The 21,078-nt window shown below is 34.9% G+C and overlaps 1 protein-coding gene across 6 annotated transcripts in view; it reads left to right on the forward strand.

The window, feature by feature from the left end:
* LOC131059830 (phosphatidylinositol 3-kinase, root isoform) overlaps positions 1 to 21,078 on the forward strand; it is a 244,701-nt gene that overhangs the window by 43,744 nt on the left and 179,879 nt on the right. For all 6 annotated transcript variants that reach the window (XM_057992864.2, XM_057992870.2, XM_057992865.2 and 3 more), the window contains exons 7-10: positions 821 to 999; positions 8,692 to 8,839; positions 14,039 to 14,134; positions 14,351 to 14,486. In XM_057992864.2, the coding sequence (XP_057848847.1) occupies positions 821 to 999; positions 8,692 to 8,839; positions 14,039 to 14,134; positions 14,351 to 14,486 (559 nt within the window). The remainder of the gene's footprint in view (positions 1 to 820; positions 1,000 to 8,691; positions 8,840 to 14,038; positions 14,135 to 14,350; positions 14,487 to 21,078) is intronic.

The following is a 21,078-nucleotide window of genomic DNA, read 5'->3' on the forward strand; positions in this document are numbered from 1 at the left end:
ACTTACCAGTATTAGGCTTCACAAAGTGAACTTATCTTAGTAAGAGACATGAAATTACATTGCTGATTAATGATGCAGTACAACAGAGAGATGTGACAGCTCATTTTCTCTTATGCTTTCAATTGGTCCCTTTGAAATCATGACTCCAGAAACAAGCATGCTTGAGATATGTAATATAGGACTTGCAGAACTTCTATTTTTGAAGCCATTGCTGATAGATCTTGAAGATGAATATGCAGAATCAGCTTCCCAGAAAATAATCACTACAAGATGAGAAGATTTGGAGGCTTTTATACATCATTGGTACCATGATCATAACCAAACTTCCTATGTGGGACAATGTCTGAAGGGTTTTTTTCATTCTTGTGATATTCTTTGTTAGCTTTAATTGGGTAAAATCTATGTTTGCTGCAGATCATACTCTTTTTTTGGAAATAAACGTTGATTAAAGTGTTCCTTTATTGGGATATTTTTCTAGTTGTACGCTCAAAACCTAGTGGTTTTCTCCTTAATAGATTATTGCTGGTTTAGATGTTTGTTGTAGTTAACTGTTTTTTAGTTGTATTTCTTTATTATTAACTTTTTACCAACTATCTGTCATTATTTGCAAATGCTCTGTTTCTGTCTCATTATATATATATACACAGAGACATACACTAACACATGCATATATGCCTTGTAATGTTCAGATGCATTTATTTGATTTCATAGTGTTTTTTTTCCCCTATTTCCAATAAATGAGCATATGGTATTTTCAAGTTGTTTGTCTGAACTCTGAAGCATATTCACGTATTAACACATGTGCAATGAATTTACATAGGAACTAGGAGCAAATTATAACTTGCCATCTCCAATTTCTTCATCAAACGAGCTAGTTCATGTATGGGATCCTGAAGTGGGACGGACAAACCCTTGTGAAAATAAGCAATTGAAGCTGGCTAGGAGTTTAACAAGGGGTGTAATCGACCGTGAATTGAAACCTAGTTCTGATGAAAGGAAGTAAGACTCTTCAGAAGATTGTTCTGGATGTTTCGTAATAACTTATTTTCTTTTTGTATTTACATATGCTTTAATGAAATCTGATATGTGAAAAGAGGTCCATAGGTCCTATCTGCATATTCATATGGATGGAATTATATGACATTAAAATATGGCCAGCTGGGTACTATGTGTAAATAATAATTACCTTATATAAACATCTGATATACATTAGAGCCAATTTCCCGCATGAATGCCCTAAACATGAATGCAATGGGAGATTGATCTATTTGTTGAAATATTTCACTTATGTGTTAGTGTCTCCTTGGTAGTTTGAATGATTAACATTTATCACTGATGGCCAAGGACTTGCATTGAATTGTAAATAATAATCTTGAGGATGGATTAGATATTAATGTGGTGGTACTTTTTAATACTTGTTGCTTTGATCATAGTACCAAGGATAAACCATAAAGAAGCAGCATCATTTACATAGAAATGTAGAATTTTGTTAAATTCTTTGATACATGGTGATGTGTTTCCCCTCTGCAAGCTGCATCCCTGTCAGCATAGCCATCTCCAGGACAGCAGGACATCAGGGGATGTCTCTTGGCGATCCCATATCTCCAGAGGTTCCTAGGAATGTTCTCGGCATGCCCTTCCATAAATGTAGGACATTGCTCAGATGTCTGGCCATCCCAGGACAGCCAGGGATTTCTGAGATGTCCCTCAACCATCTTGAGGATGCCCAAGCATCTCCAATGCCATTTTTTTTTGATGTTTAAACATAAACTTAGGTAACTGTCAAGGCCTTTTGGGTAGTTTTCTCATTCTAAACCAATTTTCTGGGAAGTTTGATTTTTGTGATGATTAAAGGGAGGTGGAATTCTTATCCCCTTGGTTTATCTTTCAAGCAAATGGTGGTCAGTGCATGGGTAGCTAACTCTATGAAAGAAGTTGAAGCAGTTATGGATGTTGCAGGGAAACAAAAAATAGATCAAGGTTCCAGATCCAAAAGCCCTTACATGCAGGCTGTGGATGAAACTCCTATCATTTGTTTGGATAAAAGTTTAGTACTATAATGTTTTACATTGCTATAACTATTGGAAACTTTGAACAGTGAAATCATAAATTTCTATTTTATTGCTGCTTTACTGCTACTAGTTATGGCAATTACATTTTGATTTAGGAGCATCATTTACATAGAAATAGAGAATTTTGTTAAATTCTTTCTTACATGGGGAAGTGTTTCCCTCTGCAACGTGCATCCCTGTTCCCATAGCCATCCCTAGGACGGCAGGACATAAGGGGGTGTCTCTTGGCTATCCCATATCTCTGGAGATTCCTAGGAATATTCTTGAGGCCATAACGGTGGGACATTGCTCAGATGTCTGTCCATCCCAGGACAGTCAGGGATGTCTGAAGTGTTCTTCAACCATCTTGAGGATGTCCAAGCATCTCCAATGCCATTTTTTTTCAATGTTTAAAAAATAAACTTACGTAACTGTCAAGGACTTTTGGGTTGTACTTGTTTTCTCAATCTAAATCAATTGTCTGGGTAGTTCTGATTCTTGGGATGATTAAAAGGAGGTGGAATTCTTATCCTTTTGGTTTATCTTTCAAGCAAATGGTGGTCAGAGCATAGGTAGCTAACTGAATGAAAGAAGTTGAAGCAGTCATGGCTGTTGTAGGGAAACAATAAGTGATCAAGGTTCCAGATCCAAAAGCCCTTACATGCAGGCTTTGGATGAAAATCCAATCATTTGCTTGGATAAACGTTTAGTACTATAACTGTTGTCAAGATAAAATGTGTAATACTATAAATTTTTATATTGCCATATTTATTGAAAAATTTGAACAGTGAAATCAGAAATTTCTATTTTATTGCTGCTTTACTGCGACCAGTTATGGCAATTACATTTTGATTTAATTTTAATATCAAATTTATATATTAAATGTCTTATATTATCTCTAAGATATTATCTGGCATGGCAACATAAATATTCTATTCTAAAATCCTATAAATAAATAGGAAGGATGAACACTATCTTCAAGAGATGGATGTTGAAGATTTTGATTTACAAAAGATATCAGCCTTGATATCAGCCTTGTCATGGCTTATGGGAGACACCACCTCTAGCTATGCAACTCACACTATTTTAACATTGTTAATGGACTACCTTATTTTTCAAAGTCCAATAGATATACTTGCTTCCCTTGTACTGGAGGTGAAAGTGTCATTGATCATGTCTTCAATAGACCTCCAACTTCCCGCACTTGGGATTCTCTCATCTCACATAAACTCTCTCTTCCAAATAATTTTGTTTTGTATATCACAATCCATGTGGCTTCTTCTTCCTTTGCCCCTTCCCATATATAATCCTTTAGTAGTTGTGACCTCACCATCCACTTTGATGCTTGTTTTTCCATTAGTTATGCTTCCTACCTTAGATTAGCATAGGATACCACTCTCTCTCCATTGCCAAGACCAAGAATGTGTTTCTAGCCTATGCCTTTTAGAAGGAAATCCTTCAGTTTTTTCCACCTTTTTAATCAACTCATTGTCTCAACTTTGTCGCATGAAATTTGACAATGAATATAAACCTATGTATTGGAGGCTTTGTTTTTCCTTCATTCACGACCCTCTATCCATACCCTCCACGTATATGGATTGTTGCCATCTCCTTAGGCAAAAGAATTGCTTTACTTGTGTGGAGGTGATGTGAGCTCCTTGATGTCCTTAATCATTCCTCTAAAACATTTTGGCATACACTTTTCTCAAGGAAAACTGTTACTTTAGAAATTGACCCACATGATTGGGTTTCCTATGCTAGGTCTTTTTGTTGTATTTCAAATCATTCATGTTGAAAGTCTCCTTTTTAACATTTTAATTTTGCGCAAATTTTTTTTGACTCCAAAATATAGAGTGCCATATATAAAATAGGAGTTTTAGGGCCTTGTGGACTCAATGACGAGGCCCATTTTTCCCCAAAGTGCACCTAGCAAGAGCTCCTACTTGATTATCTCCTAGATTTGAGAAGGGGCTTGCAGATTTGAGGCTAGGATGTTCGGTTCACTAGTCTAGGCCCTTGGTTCTGGTCGAGTTCAACCTGGGTCCTTGTTCGGGCCGATCCACTTGTGGGATCCGTGACCACGGTGGTTGGTTCAAACTGGTCGGACTAGGTTCGAACCTGGGCGAATTCTGCCGGACCACGGGCGAACCCAACGGAAAAGTGATGCCAAACAGTGTTTTTTTTGCAAACTTAATAATATTTTGACATCCACAACCCTAAAAAGTGGATTTTAAATGACTTGAGTTTGGTTTTATGTCTCATTTGGTGTGCAAATAGATTGTTTTCTCTTGAGTTGCAGCAAATAGGTGGTTGAGAAAGAGGGAGTTGGAAGATTGATTTGTGAAGCTTGATCGAGTGTTTGTGCTTCATTCCTACTCCTTTGCAAGCTTCTATTGGGTGAAAGAGGCAAGTTTTTTTTCATTTTATTTTGTTTTTGTTTAATTTTTAATTTTTTTTTCATTTCTCTTTGATTGATAATTGTCCAAAAGATGTACCTATTTTTTTTTCCATTCTCTTGTTTTTTTTTTGATTAGAAAATAGATCCATTCTCTTGTTTTTATTTTGAATGTGTATAAAATTTCTTGCCATAGGAACTACAATGGCATCTACCTCTTCCTCCATAGGCAATAATGAACAACAACCAAATTCTGATTCTCCTTTGTGGAAGTATGTACTTGATATTATAAGACCCCTTCTAGGAGGTGGGGGATTCTGTTGGAAATGTCAGGGTTGTGATAAAGAAAGGAATAATTCATATTTTAGGGTGGCAGGCCATTTGTGTGGAATACCTGGAAGAGGGGTAAAGAAATGCCCTTGAAAAAAAATGCTCCTATACCAAATGATACAATATTAAAATATATCATGGAGCATGAAGAGGCAGAAGAGAGAGTAGCACATAGACAAAATATGCCCATTAAAAAAACATCAAAGGGAATGCATCCCCCATCTTTGAATATTGTGATAGAAGACCACCCCTTTTACACTATCGCAGCTGAGTCTAACATTGAAACTCAAGCACCCATTCCATGCAAAAGAAAGGGACCTTTGGAAACTTCGTTTCAAAATGAGAGTTGGGACATTGCTGACCAAGATATAGCAAGATGTATCTATGCAAATGGGTTGCCTTTCAGTGTTGTTTGCTCCCCATATTGGAAGAAGATTCTGAGAAGTGTCAATGAAGCTCCAAAAGGGTATAAGGGCCCCAGTTATGAGAAGATACACAACACCTTGTTGGAAAGAGAGGTCAAGGGGGTTGAGGATGCATTGAAGCCCATAAGGGATTCATGTATTGAAACAGGGGTATCCATTTTTTCAGATGGGTGGAAAGATTCAAGAAAATATCCCTTGATCAATGTCATAACAGTATACCTTAAAGGGGCAATGTTTTTGAAATTTGTGGATTGTGAGGGGCAAGTAAAAGATGGGCAATTTATTGCTGATATTCTCATCTTTGCCATTGAGACAGTGGGACCTAGAATCAGTCATAACGGACAATGCAAAGAATTGTAGAGCTGTTGGTTTGTTGGTTGAAGAGTGATATCAACATATCTTTTGGACACTTTGTGCGGTCCACTCACTCAATCTTATGCTACAAAATATTGAGAATAATATTGGGTGGATCAAAGATGTGTATGCAGAAGCTGAGGACATCCAGATTTTCATCACAAACCACCACATGTCTCAAGGAATTTTTAGATTATTCTCAAATTTGGAGCTATTGAAGGTAAGTGAACTTGAAGTAGTAATTTAATAAAAAAAAATTAAAGTTAGTATTTTACATTTTTTGATTTTCATAATTTGATTGTGTAATGTGTATTCTTTTTACATGTTTGTCTCTATTTAATTCTATTTTTTTGCTTTAATTTCTATTAAAGGTTGCTGAGACTCGTTTTGCATCTAACTTAATTGTCTTGAGATGACTTGTGAGAGTGAAAGCGGCACTTTGCAATATGGTGATCAGCAATAATTGGTCTATAGGGAAGCAAAGCAACACAAAGAGGGCAGCAAAAATTAGGCTAAGGATATTGGATGACTCATAGTGGGAAAATGTGGAGTATCTCCTTCACTTCACCAAGCCCATTATGGGCTTGCTTTGCTACACTGACATGGATAGGTCTTGCATTGGAGAGGTGTATGATGGCATTGACTCATTGCTTGAGAAGATGAAGAAAATCATAAATGGCAAAGAGAAAGACCCTGAGGAGACCTTCTTCAAACAATTGCAAGCAATTGTTGTAGAACGATGGAACAAGATGACCACTTCTCTACATCTTCTTGCCTATGCATTGACATCAAAATATTATAGAAACCAATATCTTGATATGCCGGGAAGGCTTCCACCATATAGAGATTTAGAAGTGTCTGATGGGTACAAGGCAACATTCCTTAGACTCTTTCCTGATGATGATATGCGAGATTTGATTTCAGATGAGTTCATAGAGTTTGTGAATGCAAGAGGTCTAAGTATTGACACTCTTCATCATCAATTTAAGAAGGATTCTCATGGTTGGTGGTACCTCCATGGTCAACGATTCCAATTGCTACAACTCCTCACAATCAAAATTATATCACAAGTAAGTTTTATTTATAATTTTAATTTACTTTGTCTTCATAGGTTGCTAGTAATTTTATAACTCTAATAATTTAGTTTTAATTGTTTACTTTGTCTTGTCTTCATAGGTTGCTAGTTCATCTACATTAGAAAGAAATTGGAGCACACACTCTTTCATCCACTTAGTAAAGCGCAATAGGTTGCAATCAAAAAGAGCAGAGAACTTAGTATATGTGCATTCCAACTTGCGTCTCCTTTTGCACAAGCAAAATGAATACAAAGAAGGGGAGTCAAAATGGGATATGAATGTAGAGCATATGGACTTGGATGCTTCCACTTCTCAGCTTGTAGTTGCTGCATTGGAGGACTTGGACAGCCAAAATGTTATTGGCGCAACTGATCCCATTGGCCTTGGAAGTATTTGTGAATCAACTAATGCCATTGAAGAAGAAGAAGAAGAAGAAGAAGAATCCATTAGATGATTTAAACTTAGTATAAAGTTCCAATTGTTGCAAGTTGAATTTTGAAACAATGATACTTGAACTTGATATTATCATTTTAATATTTTGATGCTGAGCATGAAGTATATGATGCTATGATGGTGTGATCATGATGCTATCTATGATTACAAGTTTATGGTGTTCTTGTTGTTTATATGATATTATGTGACATTTTAATCTTAATTCATGCTTATAGGCTTCACATATATATATATATATATATATATATATATATATATATATACACACACATATACATATACATATACATATATATACATATACATATACATATATATATATATTTTACATGTTTTTCTACTAATGAACCCAAACCCCATTTAAATTTTTTTCCGTACCGGCGAACCGATTCTTCGAACCCGAACTTGAACCAAGTCATTATCTTCCTTCTTTTAATATCTTGATGAGACTTGCTTGGTCCTTTTTCTTCAAAAGACTTACTCTCTGATGTAGATGGAAAGGATTCCATAGAGTTGTTATGTTGGCTACTTCTTTCAATCATAATCTATAAACTGATGAGGATAGTACAGATTTCACACACTAGCACACAAAATGTGCCATTATAAGACTTAGAACTCAATATTAGAGCATCAAAAACCTACTTCATTCATAGGAACATATGGAATGATAGATAAGCCTAAAAACAACATGAAAACAAGAAAAACAAGACTGAAGACATGAAATTGCCTTGGAGAAACCTTTAATGGATGAAAATACCACCAAGAGTGAACTGCAACTGCTCCCCAATTACTATTTTTCAGCCAATTTTTTGTATGGGGATGTCTTCAAGACAAGAAATGAGCGCATGTCACTCAACAACTGAGCTGTTTGTACAATAGTAATCATAGAATCATAGATAATTAGTGGCATAAAATCTGGGCTATTTTAAGTCCATATGCTGCCTGTTTGCTTTAATAGGTGACTGAAATTTAGTTACTTATAAATTTGAAACAAATTTTTATTTGATGCAGGCCATTCTAGAAGACTCACTGTTCAAAATTTTGATAGGCTAGCTTTATAGTATATACAAAATGGCTCGAAATTTACAAATTTTTATTCGTTTTTGAAATTTTGTTTTATTTAAAAATTATAGACGTCCAAGAGTGGAAGTTTTCTAGAAAAGCATGGTTTTTGTTTGTTGCATTTGCTATAGCTAGGCAATTACTTCCACCTTAAATCGAGGCATTCTTTGTTCATTTATGTTCTTGCAGACAGTATTTTTTTTAAATATTCAATGAAATACTTTGAACAAAATTTTCTTGTTCAAATATTGATGAATTCCTCAAATTTAATTACTATAAACTTAACTTTTCTGTAAGCAGATTTCAATTTTAAGAATTGACTTCAAATATCTTAGCAAGCTAGCTCATTGTAACCTTATCAAAAACGAAATTTTCTTTTCTAAAATAAATTATTGTTCTCTTGGAACTTAATTTTTAAACAACAAGAATAGAGAAAGATGATGTAGGGCGGATTAACCAATGTATTTACTTCATGGCTACGGCTTATTGTTTTTCAGCTTATTTGAAATACTTCCCTTTCTTACAAGTACTGTGTTGTTGTATAGGAAAATTTCGAATATATTGAAGTACCCTCCTACACATACGCTAAGTGGAGATGAAAGACAACTTCTTTGGAAATTTCGGTATTATTTGGTGTCTGATAAAAGGGCTTTGATGAAATTTCTTCGCTGTGTTGAATGGAGTGATGCCCAGGTTTGACCATTTTCATAATTAGATCTAGGGTTATCTGAATTCAATGGAAATGATTTCGTCACAATTATTGCAATAATACAGATTATAATTTCCAAACCCAAACTTATCCAAATCAGATTGCAGCATTTCAGTTTAATATGTTTATGTTCTGTGCAAAAACAATTATTACATGTTTGTACATTCCTTCAATTCTCGTTTATCGGTTCTCCTTTTAGTTTGTAAATTTTATATTCAGCGAGTTCTCATAGTCATAGCCACCAGAAAGAGAATTTCAAGTTTGTGTTTCTCATCTTTGAGGTCTTAAACTCACAAATATGTTAGGAATGGACCACCACTGTTCAGGTCTCAAGTTGACAACTTTAGAAATAAATATCAAGGAAAGCTATGAGTTATCCTTCCAAAAAAATATGGTGACATTATTTTTCTTGTCTTCCTTTATTTTCATTAAAAAATCCTCATTGTGGCATGTCATTCATAGCTCATTATTAAAATCATTTTAAGTAGATTGCCCTGAATCTGCGACTCATTCCCTCAACCAAATCATATAGACCTATATTTCTCTGCGAAGATCACAGTTTAGAGGAGATACATGAAAAAGCATGCACCTATAAATTAGCAATTAGTTAGAAGCAAAGGTAAATGAAAAGACAAGAAAGTGGCCGAATTGAAGATTTATAAAAGGAAAATAGTAAAGAAAAATATCAAGGCTAACTGCACAAACAGTCCCCACAATTCCATTTCTGTTGAAAAGTAGTAACAAGTCTCTTGACCGCATATAGGTGTCCCTTGTTTGATGTTTCATCTCTTGGTTTCCTTCATGTCAATGACAAGCTTGGTTAAGTAATCGTTCCTCTTGTGGTCTGTGAATTGACACCCACCCTACAGTCATCTGTGAGTAACCCCAAAGTGTTGCAGCTACTGTACCATTTCTCCACCGTTAATTTTCTTAATTCATATTGCAAGGGAAGAACCTTTTGTATCCCCAAATTCATGAAATTTGGCCTCCACCTATCTCAAGACTTTTTTTTTGATAATCTACCAACATCTGAGCCAATTGATAAAAATACTAAGCTTGTTAGGTGCAATTGAATATTGAAATTTTTATGAACTACAACTTAGAGATTAGTACTAAAAGCCAAACAGTGGAAGACCAAGATCCACCATTAGAATTCCACCTTGGATGTCACTTTGGGGTGTTGAACTCAAGTCTCCACAATGAGAACCCGTTGCTTTAGCTGCTTGATCTGAACCTCTTTGTAATGTCCCCTTTTTTATAGCCTTTTTGACATTTTTGGAAGCTCCAACTTTCTCAGGGAGTGCCAACCTTTTCAGAATGGATTCCTGATAGTGGCATTGTGTTTAGGAAATCAAGATGAGTCCATTGATGCTTTCATGGGGCATTTTTTTCATTTTGGGTGTATTCCAAACTTTTTGGAGGAAATTTTAATTTTTCGAAAGTATCATTTTTTGTTACATTGGATCTCTAGTGAGCTTTTGTGTATGCTTGCGTATTTAGAATTCACATTCAAGCTATTTTTGTATTTTTCACAACTTTAATTAATATTTAAGTTTTCAAAAGGTGGATTAAAAGACAACTTATATTAATTATTTGTAAAGGTGAATTTTAAGTGATTAAAGTGTCAAAAAAGTAAATAATAAAATAAAGTCACTTTTTTGGAGTAAAAATGATTACTAATTAAAAGCTATCTTTAAAATAATTTTTTGGAAAGTTCCCTAGATTGCTATAAAAAGAGGCTGAACAGACTAATTTGACTCATTCTTGGCATTTTATATTTTAATGGAACCCCAATTGTGAAGGTTGAGTGGGTTTGTTCAACAACCACCATAGGACGAAAACCCTACAATGAAGATTGGTTTTAGGCTAGTCATAGGGTTTAGTGAACTTCACACATGAAGTTCAAATTTCATTGAATATTCAATGGTCGCAAAATATTCGTTGAAATTTGTGAACTAATTCACATAAAAAGTAGTTGGTTGAGCTAGGGCACAAAGGGCAACAATTTTATTTGTAGATGTGATGCTGCAAAAAAAGGGAGGTTTTAATTGTGCAAGGTGCGATGCGAACATAGAGTGAATAGAGAGTTTCACCTTCATGAAAATCGATGCAGCCCTACATTTCGACTTTCGCTAGCAACGCTTTACAACTTCGATGCGTTTACAACTCTTGCGCAACTCTAGCACCATTTCTTAAGGATTATTTTTAGGTTTTTTTAATTTCTTGTATTCTATGAAAATTTAAAAAGATTTTTTATAGGTTTCTTTATTTTGTTTTTTCATTCTAAAATAAATTAAACATACGTTTTTAAAATTTGTAATTTTAATCTAAATATTGACTTATATGTCAATAAAAAGTTTAAATATTATTTTATTTATATTAATTTTTAATTAAAAAATAATATTTAATTATAATTAAGCTAAATTTAGGATATAAGAAATGCTTTTCTTAAGGTTTCTTTGATTTTTTTAATTCCTATAAAAATTTTAAAACACGTTTTTAAAATTTGTATTTTTAATATAAATATTAATATAGGCGCCAATAAATTTTTTGAATATTATTTTATTTATATTAAAAAATAATAATTGATTATAATAAATTTAAATTTAGGACCTGCATTTAAAAGAATTAAATTTATATAAGGCGAATTTAGTGCCGAATTTTTTGCCGAACTTTTTACCCTTGCCGAACTTATCCGAATTTTATTGTTGCCGAACTTGAACTTGAATTTGAACCTTGTGACTAAGGTTTCAGGAGTTAAGATCTTATGTAGCCAATATGACGTGATTCATTCACAGTCATGATTTGTGTGGAAATGGATAAATCATAGTTACAAGACTCAGACTTGGCTCAGACTTGGCAAGTTGATTTTTGACTCAGACTCGGACTCCACAAAAATTCGGCCAAGACTTGGCAAATTGAAAAACCTAAGAAATTCAAAGATTTTAAGGATTTAAAACCTGTTTCATGCATCGTATAGTAAATAAACCTTAAAGACACAATAATCTCATCAAATAGAATCTATTTTGAAAACATAGACAAGTTTACATTGATTACATAAGTATAAATGCAAATTTTAGGCATGAGCTGAAGGAAATAAGCTAAACTAAATAACACATTAGAAATATAAATAGTGTCAAATGTCAACAAAATTCATGGAATATGAAATCCATGGGATCAAAAGTTCAAAACATATATCAACATAAAAGCTAGAGAATAGAAGTCTAAGGCTCAAAGGAGCCAATATCAGTGATCACTCGACCCTGCAACTGTCCTATGTGTGCGCCTAAGATAGGTCCTAGAACGTTTTGCAGCCATGATATCTACTTGTGTCTCAGGCTCAACCTCAGTGACATCAACATCCTTATCCACATCATCCTTGGGCTCAGGGTCCTCCAATGGGTCTTCTCTTGCAAACGGTCCTCTACCTTCCTCTATGGTGCTAATAATTACATCTTTTGGCTAAGATAAATGTTTGAGTTTACCTTTCGCATTAGAAAATTTATTGACCAGCTCTTCTTCACTAAATGATGCCATGCTTACAACTTAAATAGGCTGGCAGGATACTCTGCCCTGATATCACTGTAAAGAGCCTACCAACATTTTGCTCCAACTCAGCTATATAATTGATTAGGCAATTTATCAAATGGTTTTCTAGTTCTTCTAGTTCTTACAATGTATTTTATGATTGGAAATGGTTTTCTCATAAACATAAATGATTTGAACTTTGTTTACATCATAATAACATTTCATTGCTTTCAAACACAAAGATACAACAATAATTTATTAAAACAAACAATTTTTTATTTTTTTGCTTTATGGGTATTGCTGGGCGCAGAGTCTCAGGCTCGGGACTCTGTGAGTTTACCGAGTCTGACAGACTTGGCCAGTCTGAGCAAACCCGGCCAGACTTGGCCGAGTCCGAGTCCAGGGTCGTTTGGACTTTGCAGAGTCGACCCACCTCTGGACTTGCAGAGTCCGGGCAAGACTTGCAGCAATAAATAGAGATTTCGAAGTAGATTGTTATGTCTTTCAGATTCACAGGTTTATAGGTACAAATTTATTGAAGATTTGTGAATTAGTGTTGTGTGTGCAAGAGGAGAAAAATCAAATATTACTGTGCAATGTGTGCGAGTGGAGAAAAAACAGAGGTTTTGTGCTGTGTGTGCTGTGAAGAAAGAATCAATAAATAATAAATTTATCTAAGGCTTCCTAGAGAGGGCTATACCATTTGTAGCAAGGAAAAAGGAATCGATTCATGCCTTGGGGGCTTGAAAGTCTTTTTCCTAGAGTCAACGTAGCATTCCCAAGGTTTTTTCAAGCTAATTGGTGCATTTTCTAAGGAGGCGCTACTTCCTAAGGCTGTCGTACTCTTTCCTAACCTGCCGTACTAGCGTGGAGGTCTTTTCGCTAAAAGGAAAATTATAAGAGGGTTTTTGCTTGGTGTTTAAGTACTCTGCAGTACAGGTCAACAACTTTGGCTTGCAAATATTGTTGATTTACTAAAGATACCACTGTTGTAAGAAATTTTTGAGTTCTTGGGAAGGTTATTACACCCTTGAATCGATCCCAAGACTTTCTCATTCATTCTTTAGGTTTGTTTTCTACACTTCAAAGTTCTCTTTCTTTCTCAATGCTCCTTCCATGAAACCCATCCTTCAAATTGTCACCCACCTTCAGCCTTGATTAAAATGGAAGGCTTAGTCCAATCCCTAGAAATATCCACAGGTCAAAGCAGCTGCATTAAAATATTTAGGTTTTATTAAGACCCGATAATATGTATTTAAATCTGTCGAAAGCTACTTGTATTAAATCTAAGCAGGGATGTTAAGCAATCTCATTGATTTCTTTTGCCACCTTAAGGAATACCCTTCATTGTTTTTTGATACTAAATGCCTTTACTGTTCAAGTTTTCCATATCTCTTTATACTTTGTTTTTAGAGCTTCTGGTTACTTCTGTAAATATGTATACATTTAAATGGCTTCTCTCATCTCAACACCTTTGTATAATGCCCTTAGCACTGTTCATACTTGAATGTTTGGTCATTTTCTCCATTTATTATAATTTGTGATAAAATTAGTTTTTAAACCAATGATAAAATTTGGTGTTACTTTCCTTCGTTGAGATTATGATTTGGATTGCAGGGTTCTAAATATTGTTGATGATTTGAATTATTTTTTAGGAAGCAAAGCAAGCATTGGATTTGATGCGACAGTGGGCACCAATTGATACCGCAGATGCATTAGAGCTCTTGTCTCCTGTATTTGACAATGAAGAAGTGAGTATGGCTTGTATATTTTTATAGAAATGCGCAGAATAAATTTATATCTAATGAATAGGATTTTTCAGAGCCTTAGGAGAACTCTGCGAGGTAAACAAGCTTTAACACTCTGAATAGATGAGAACAATTTTCTGCAAATTATTCTCTATTGACTCAATTTCAATATGGTCTAAAATTTTAAGGATGCAACATGAGTCGGTTATCCTTTGACAGGTACGTGCTTATGCAGTAGATGTTCTTGAACGAGCAGAAGATGAAGAGCTGCAATGCTACTTACTTCAGCTTGTGCAGGCTCTTCGATTTGAGCGCTCTGATAAATCATATCTTGCCCATTTTCTTGTTCGTCGATGTAAGTAAATGCTTACTATTTCCTAATGCTGCTTTACTCAAGTTAATGCTATGTGAAATGATTTTTATTTTGTTTGCATAAGGAATATGATTCATATTTCTCGAGTCACAGCTTTAGCTATGTTCAAGTGTCCTAAAGTGAAGTGTATTTTTGTTTACTTTTTAATATAATTTCTTTCCTTCTTTCTAAGACAATTTTAATTTATACATGTGCGATTTTATGTTTGTACATGATGCTGTAGTTTATAACTTCATTGTGCTCAAGATGTGTCATAACATATTGAATAACATTTTTTAATAATATTTAGTTCTTGTTCAACTTTATCCACTACAGTTAGGTTGCTTCTGGAGTTCTATAAATCTTATTTTATGCCCTTATCATTTGTTATGGTGGCATCCGTATAGGTTTGTACATGATGCCGTAGTTTATAACTTTATTGTGCTCAAGATGTGTCAAAAAATATTGAATAACATTTTTAAATAATATGTAGTTCTTGTTCAACTTTATCCACTACGCTTAGGTTGCTTCTGGAGTTCTATAAATCTTTTTTTGTGCCCTTTTCATTTATTATGGTGGCATTCGTATAGGTGAGTGCAGGTCTCTATAAATAGCTCAATCATTTTTTGTGCAAAATATCTTTATGGATAGTGAAGCCAAAGCTAAACCCTTTCATTGAGAAGGTAATTGAGTCAAAAGAACACTTTTGTTAATAGCCGTTTAAGAGTTATGTCACCTTGCTCAAATCAACTTTCACTAGAGCTTTGTGCTTTTGATCTGTTTCTTGTTTCTTCTTCCAGAATTAATTGTACTTACATCCAAGTATTCATTTGTCTCTTTGTAATCACTTATGAAGCTCTAGGAAATGATAGAAGCTAACAAAAGTCTTTGCAAAGCCATTCGAGGCCAAACTAGTCGAAAGAAGACATAATTATTCATTGATATGTGTAATACTATAGTTACCAGGAACTGCAGAGTATGATTGCTAGTGCCATGTTAGTGCCAAAACTGATACCCCTATGAAACTTTGCATTTCATGTCAGATTTATGGTTAGCATCCTTGTCAAGATAGTTAAGGCTAGTCATGTATGGTCATTCTCAAGTTATCAGGTCATGGCGTAGGTTGCCTATTCACTGTGTTTGCAAATAATTTAGGGATGAAAAATGACTAGTTATGATGATTCAAAGGTTTTACTACTTTAAGGCTCTCAGGTGTAATAGAGGATGATTCTGTGATGAAGTTTGGAAGGTGAGAACAATGGGATGGAGCAAGATTTCAAAATCTTTTCAGCACTCTGTTCAAATGAGCAAATGTGAGTAATGGCAATATAGAGGAAATCATTCTAATGGCAATGGTTGAACTTGTCATGCCTTTTTGGTGGCTTAACTAGCACAAAAGAGCAACTCACGTGGCAATGACAACAAAAAAGTGCAACAATGAAAATGAGAGAAAACATCTAAGTCCAAATTGTTCCTATATGCTGGCAATGCTGATAAGTAAAGTTGACTAGAGTGGCTGGATTGTCAAAAATATGTGACCAGCTAGGAGGACTCAAAGCGTTAAGAGAATCACACATTTATAAATGGCTCAGCTAGGGGAAAAGTTTTCCTTGTATGCTTGAGTAGGTATAAATCCATGTGAAGGTAAAAAGGAAATAAAGGTTGCATCATTTTAGTGGCAATAACAATGGAGATTGGCAACTTATTTGCTACTGAGTGCAGAAAACACATTTAACATCAAAAGGTTTTAAGTGATAAGTTGAATTCACACTTGTGTAGTGGCGATGCCACTTGACAAGGGTGAAAATGCTAGCAATTGTGGTCAAGAAATGTGATTAGTTGGTAAAGGTTAGAACACAAGGTTAAAGAACATTTCCTTAGTGGTAATGCCAATCTAGAGTCATGACCATGGTGGCAGTGAATTGTTAGAACTGCACTTAGTAGAAAATGGTTAACACTCAAGTGAAATTCACATCATTCATGTGGCATTACCTTTCTAAAGGTGTGATTAGGATGGCAACATTGGCAAAAAAATGCAACAAGGTGTTATTAGGCATAAATTGTAATGACCCTACTTGGATTTCTGCTCACACACTTGCATCATTTCTGATATTTACCTTATTGACATTTTGTCAAACAGTTTGCATTCTATGTTGTTTTTGTTGGAGTAATTAGGTGATTCGACAACACCAAGATCCTTGAAAGACCAAAACAACTTCCACAAGAGAGAATTGCAAGAAAGATTGCTTCAACAATGCAAGATTGATTGAAATTATAATTGAGCATACAAAATGTATATGAGGGACCTTTCTTTTAAAGACAAGGTGAGGATGACAACTAATCTCGATACAAAGATTAAATGCATGATGTATATATTAAATGCTCTGTGGTCAAAAGTAAATAATGAGACATGGTGTAATGTCCCTTTTTAGTAAAAACCCTAATTTTTGTCCTAAATCACCATTTCCATGTAAAACAATAAATGGAATAGGATGCATACTTGATTGAGATCTTGCAATAGGTTAGGAAACCATTGAAATGTATATAATTAATATTAATAATATAAATCTTCTAAGAAAGACAATTAAGCATAAATTATCTATACTTAGGGTTAGGAATGTTAACTTAACCATAGTTTTTGTCCACTTCCTTATCGAAACTCAACCATAAGAAAGTGGGAGTAAGGAGGAACAATAAGGTGTTCTTGCAATAGGTTAGGAAACCATTGAAATGTATATAATTAATATTAATAATATAAATCTTCTAAGAAAGACAATTAAGCATAAATTATCTATACTTAGGGTTAGGAATGTTAACTTAACCATAGTTTTTGTCCAATTCCTTATCGAAACTCAACCATAAGAAAGTGGGAGTAAGGAGGAACAATAAGGTGTCCAAGAGACCCTCTACCCTAAGCCCAAGAGTGGAGTGAGAGCCAGAGCCCCCTTGGCCTCATGGGACCATCGATCAACTACCATGAGGTTGTCTACCTAGTGAGGTATCCTATCACCGTTCCCCTTCATCACTTCGATCCTTATCCTTCTCTTGTGGTTAGAATTCCCTTAATTCAATAATCAACCATGACAGTGTTTAGAAAGATACAATAGGGTGTCCTGAATGTCCTTCCCCTCTAAGTCCAAGAGCAGTTGACTTTGTCAACACCCCCTTGGCCTTATGGGACCATTGGTCACCTACCATGAGGTGGTCTACCTAGAGGAGGACCTCATCACTATTCTCCCTCCATGTACTTCCTTATATTACTATCATGGTAGTTTGCTCAATATATATAATTGTCCATCATTGATTGTTCCATATGCTAGATATAATAAGAATTACTTATATCATTCATAATTATGTAATTATAAATAAATTCTTATTGTATTGTTTATTACCAAGAATGATATGCCCAATATAATTGGCCACAAGGGATTGTATAATCTTAATAGACATTCAATCTGCAATTATATTCTACTATGCTATAAAGTCATGAATAGGGAAGATCATACCAGATCTGCATTAACTGATAATATGGTTGTAAATGCTGGCTGGTCCTTTATATTTCCAATTTCTCACAGTTCGGCTAATGTAGCAGTCTGTTATATATATGTCTTGGTGTTTTGCTGTTCTTGATCCCTTCAATTTGCTAATTATTGAAGATGCTTCTCCTTTGTCTAAAGGTTGTTATTTATGTTTCTCCTGTGATTCAATAATCTCTGTTGTGTATGCTTCTTCTTTTCCTTTCCTTTAAATGTTTTAATGTGAGGGAGAGGTCACACCTCTTCATCATGTATGCCCTTTGGCAAGAGATACACCCTTTCTACCATTAGCACCCTTTGAAATAGTGCAAACTCTTCTCTATATCTTCCCTTTGAAAGGGACACAACCTTTCATGATCAGATATGGACTTATTTAAATCAAATTTGCACTTCTGATTCCCAAATTGTCCCCCCTCAAATGAGGTACTCTTCTCCCTTTTATATCTCATATTTGAGGGAGTCACAACATTTCATTCAATATCTTTTGACCATTCATTAACTTAATTAAATTTTAATTACATATAATTATATTCTTTTATGTCCTTATGCCCTTGGTCGACATTATTGAGTGCAGGGAAAGGGCAGTGGAAATTCTGAGTGGCTTTGTCAAACCAGTCAACGGCAACAACATTGCAGATTCCATCTTAAGCCTGCCGAAGGATGAATGGATTAGCATACTCAAAACGTATTTCCAGCCAAGCTACTTTCTGCCAGCCAAGCTACTTTCTGCCATCGGATTCTGAAGAGGATGATGAGGCGAGTGAGGATGATGGGAGCCAAGAATTAGATGCCAGTGGGACAAGTCGGGCAGAACGCAGATGCGTAGAGAGGGAAGAGTTGAAAGAAATGATGAGAACATTTGGGGAAAATGCATGGGAAGTGTTTCGGTGCGCAGTGCAGAATGGCAATATGGCTCCTTTCCACAGAGTAACTAACTCAGAGACTTGGTGGTTCTTGGCTGAAGCCACGGCTAATGTAATCAGCATTGGGGAATATGCAGGGGTTATCATGCAGACCCTCAATGAGGAGCAATAATAAACAGATATGTTCCTGTCTGTGTTTGTAATTAGGGTGGAAGGTAGTAGTACTCGCTGCAGATAGCAGTGGTAGGATATGGCTGGTAATAGTAGCCACTGCGGAAGCAGTTTCTGTGTGTATTCCTTTTAAAAAAAAGCAATACAAGGGTGCTATCCCCACAATGATAGCTCTTAACTAAAAAAATAAAATAAATTATATTCTTTTATATTTTAATTTTAATTTAATTTTATTGTTGTTAATTTTAATTTTATTAGTATTATTATTTGCCATTAAATTCTATTTCAAAGTGGGGACATTACACATGGCCCCATTATAAGGAACTTCTAGAATGCCACCTAGGACAATAACTTAACTCCTAAGTAAGCTTAAGATGCGAATAGGTTCCCACTAAGAACTAGTTAGATAATAACCTCATTAACACTACCACCCCCCCTTACGTGCAACTTAGGGAGAAGATTATTATGCAACATGAATGCAAGATGCAATATGGGTCCCGACAAATAAGGCATTTTAGGTACCCATGTACAACTACAATGCAATGCAATCTCTCACAAACGTAACAAAGGATAAAACCCAATGGGACAAAACTACTCTCCAAAAGAGAGAAAAGAAAGAACAAATGATGATGCATGGATAACTCAATTGTACTCCCCAAGGACTACATATATCATGTATATACAATCAAGAATCCCCCAATAGGAAGGAAAAAGAGAGACATGATATCACCCCCACAATGAATAAGCTCCAACGCCAATGAAGTATGCGTAAAAACAAAAGATGATCCAATGTCTACAAGCAACACATCTCCCCTAAGGAAGAAACAAGTCCACTGGATGATGATGAAGCCTCTCAATGTCCAATTGAAAGAAGTCTCCAAATAAAAGTCTTTGAAAACTGAGTATTGAGTCTCTAAGCACGAACAAGATACCACATAATCGTGATCAAACTCAACCATGAAACATGACAAATCAAGTGAAGAAAGAAACTGGTGAATGACAATCTCCAAAGACAATAAAGATGAATCAGCAATTGTGCTGAAATTGTCATCAAATAGGAGAGAAAGCCCTTCAAATATGTCTCTCAAATCTGTTGGAAAGTTTGTCATTGATGTCAAGTAGATATTTATTATCTTTGTTGAATGAATGAGATGGTTGACTAGTTTGTCATTGATGTATAAGAAGAAGAACATCAATTTTGAGAAGATAATCTTGTCATTGATGTCAAAGATTATTGGCAAGGTCTGTTATCATTGATGTCAATGTAATTGTTGGAAATCATCAATACATGACATTTATATATGCAAAGAGCAGATTGAAGAAAACCAATAATATCTTGGATCTAGTCATAGGATCTAGCCAATACATATTCATGGGATTGAGTACCATGATATGGCATACACGTTTGCATACAGCGCACCCCTGGCAGATTTGAATGTTTTCCAAGTGGCATAGATGATGCATGATTATGGACAGCAATTTACATAAAAATCAGATTATGTTAAGACAGCAATCTCTATTAGCAAGGATTGATGATCATAAGTAACGATTAATATAGCTCATAAAGGCAGTGCTTATGTTAATGGATTTGAGGGTAACTATAAAGTTTAAATGCAATGATCAATCTATCACTGCAGCGATTTCTTATTGTTAGATAAGACAATAAACAAAAAAAAAAACAAACAGAAAAATGACAAAAAAAAAGATGAAAAAGACAAATTAGGCACAAGACAAAAATGTCTTATATAAGACAAATCGTGGCATAGAGTAAGTTGTTGGTAAATGACAAAAACATTACTTAAAGCAGCGAATTTAATATGGTAGTGTTAATATTAAATAAAGCATACCATTAAGTTGCAGCGATTACACAAAAAGCAGCGCTTCCTTAAAGACAATGATTTGATTCAACTCCCCCTCTTAGTATATTTGAGTTCTATTCGATTGGTAGTAGAGCAGGTTCCTTCTATAAAGCCTACCAGCTTGAAGGTATATTGTTAGAGGAAAAGGTAATTTTACTTAATTAGT

Source organism: Cryptomeria japonica, chromosome 10 (genome assembly GCF_030272615.1).
Source record: "Cryptomeria japonica chromosome 10, Sugi_1.0, whole genome shotgun sequence".
Taxonomy (NCBI): Eukaryota; Viridiplantae; Streptophyta; class Pinopsida; order Cupressales; family Cupressaceae; genus Cryptomeria; species Cryptomeria japonica.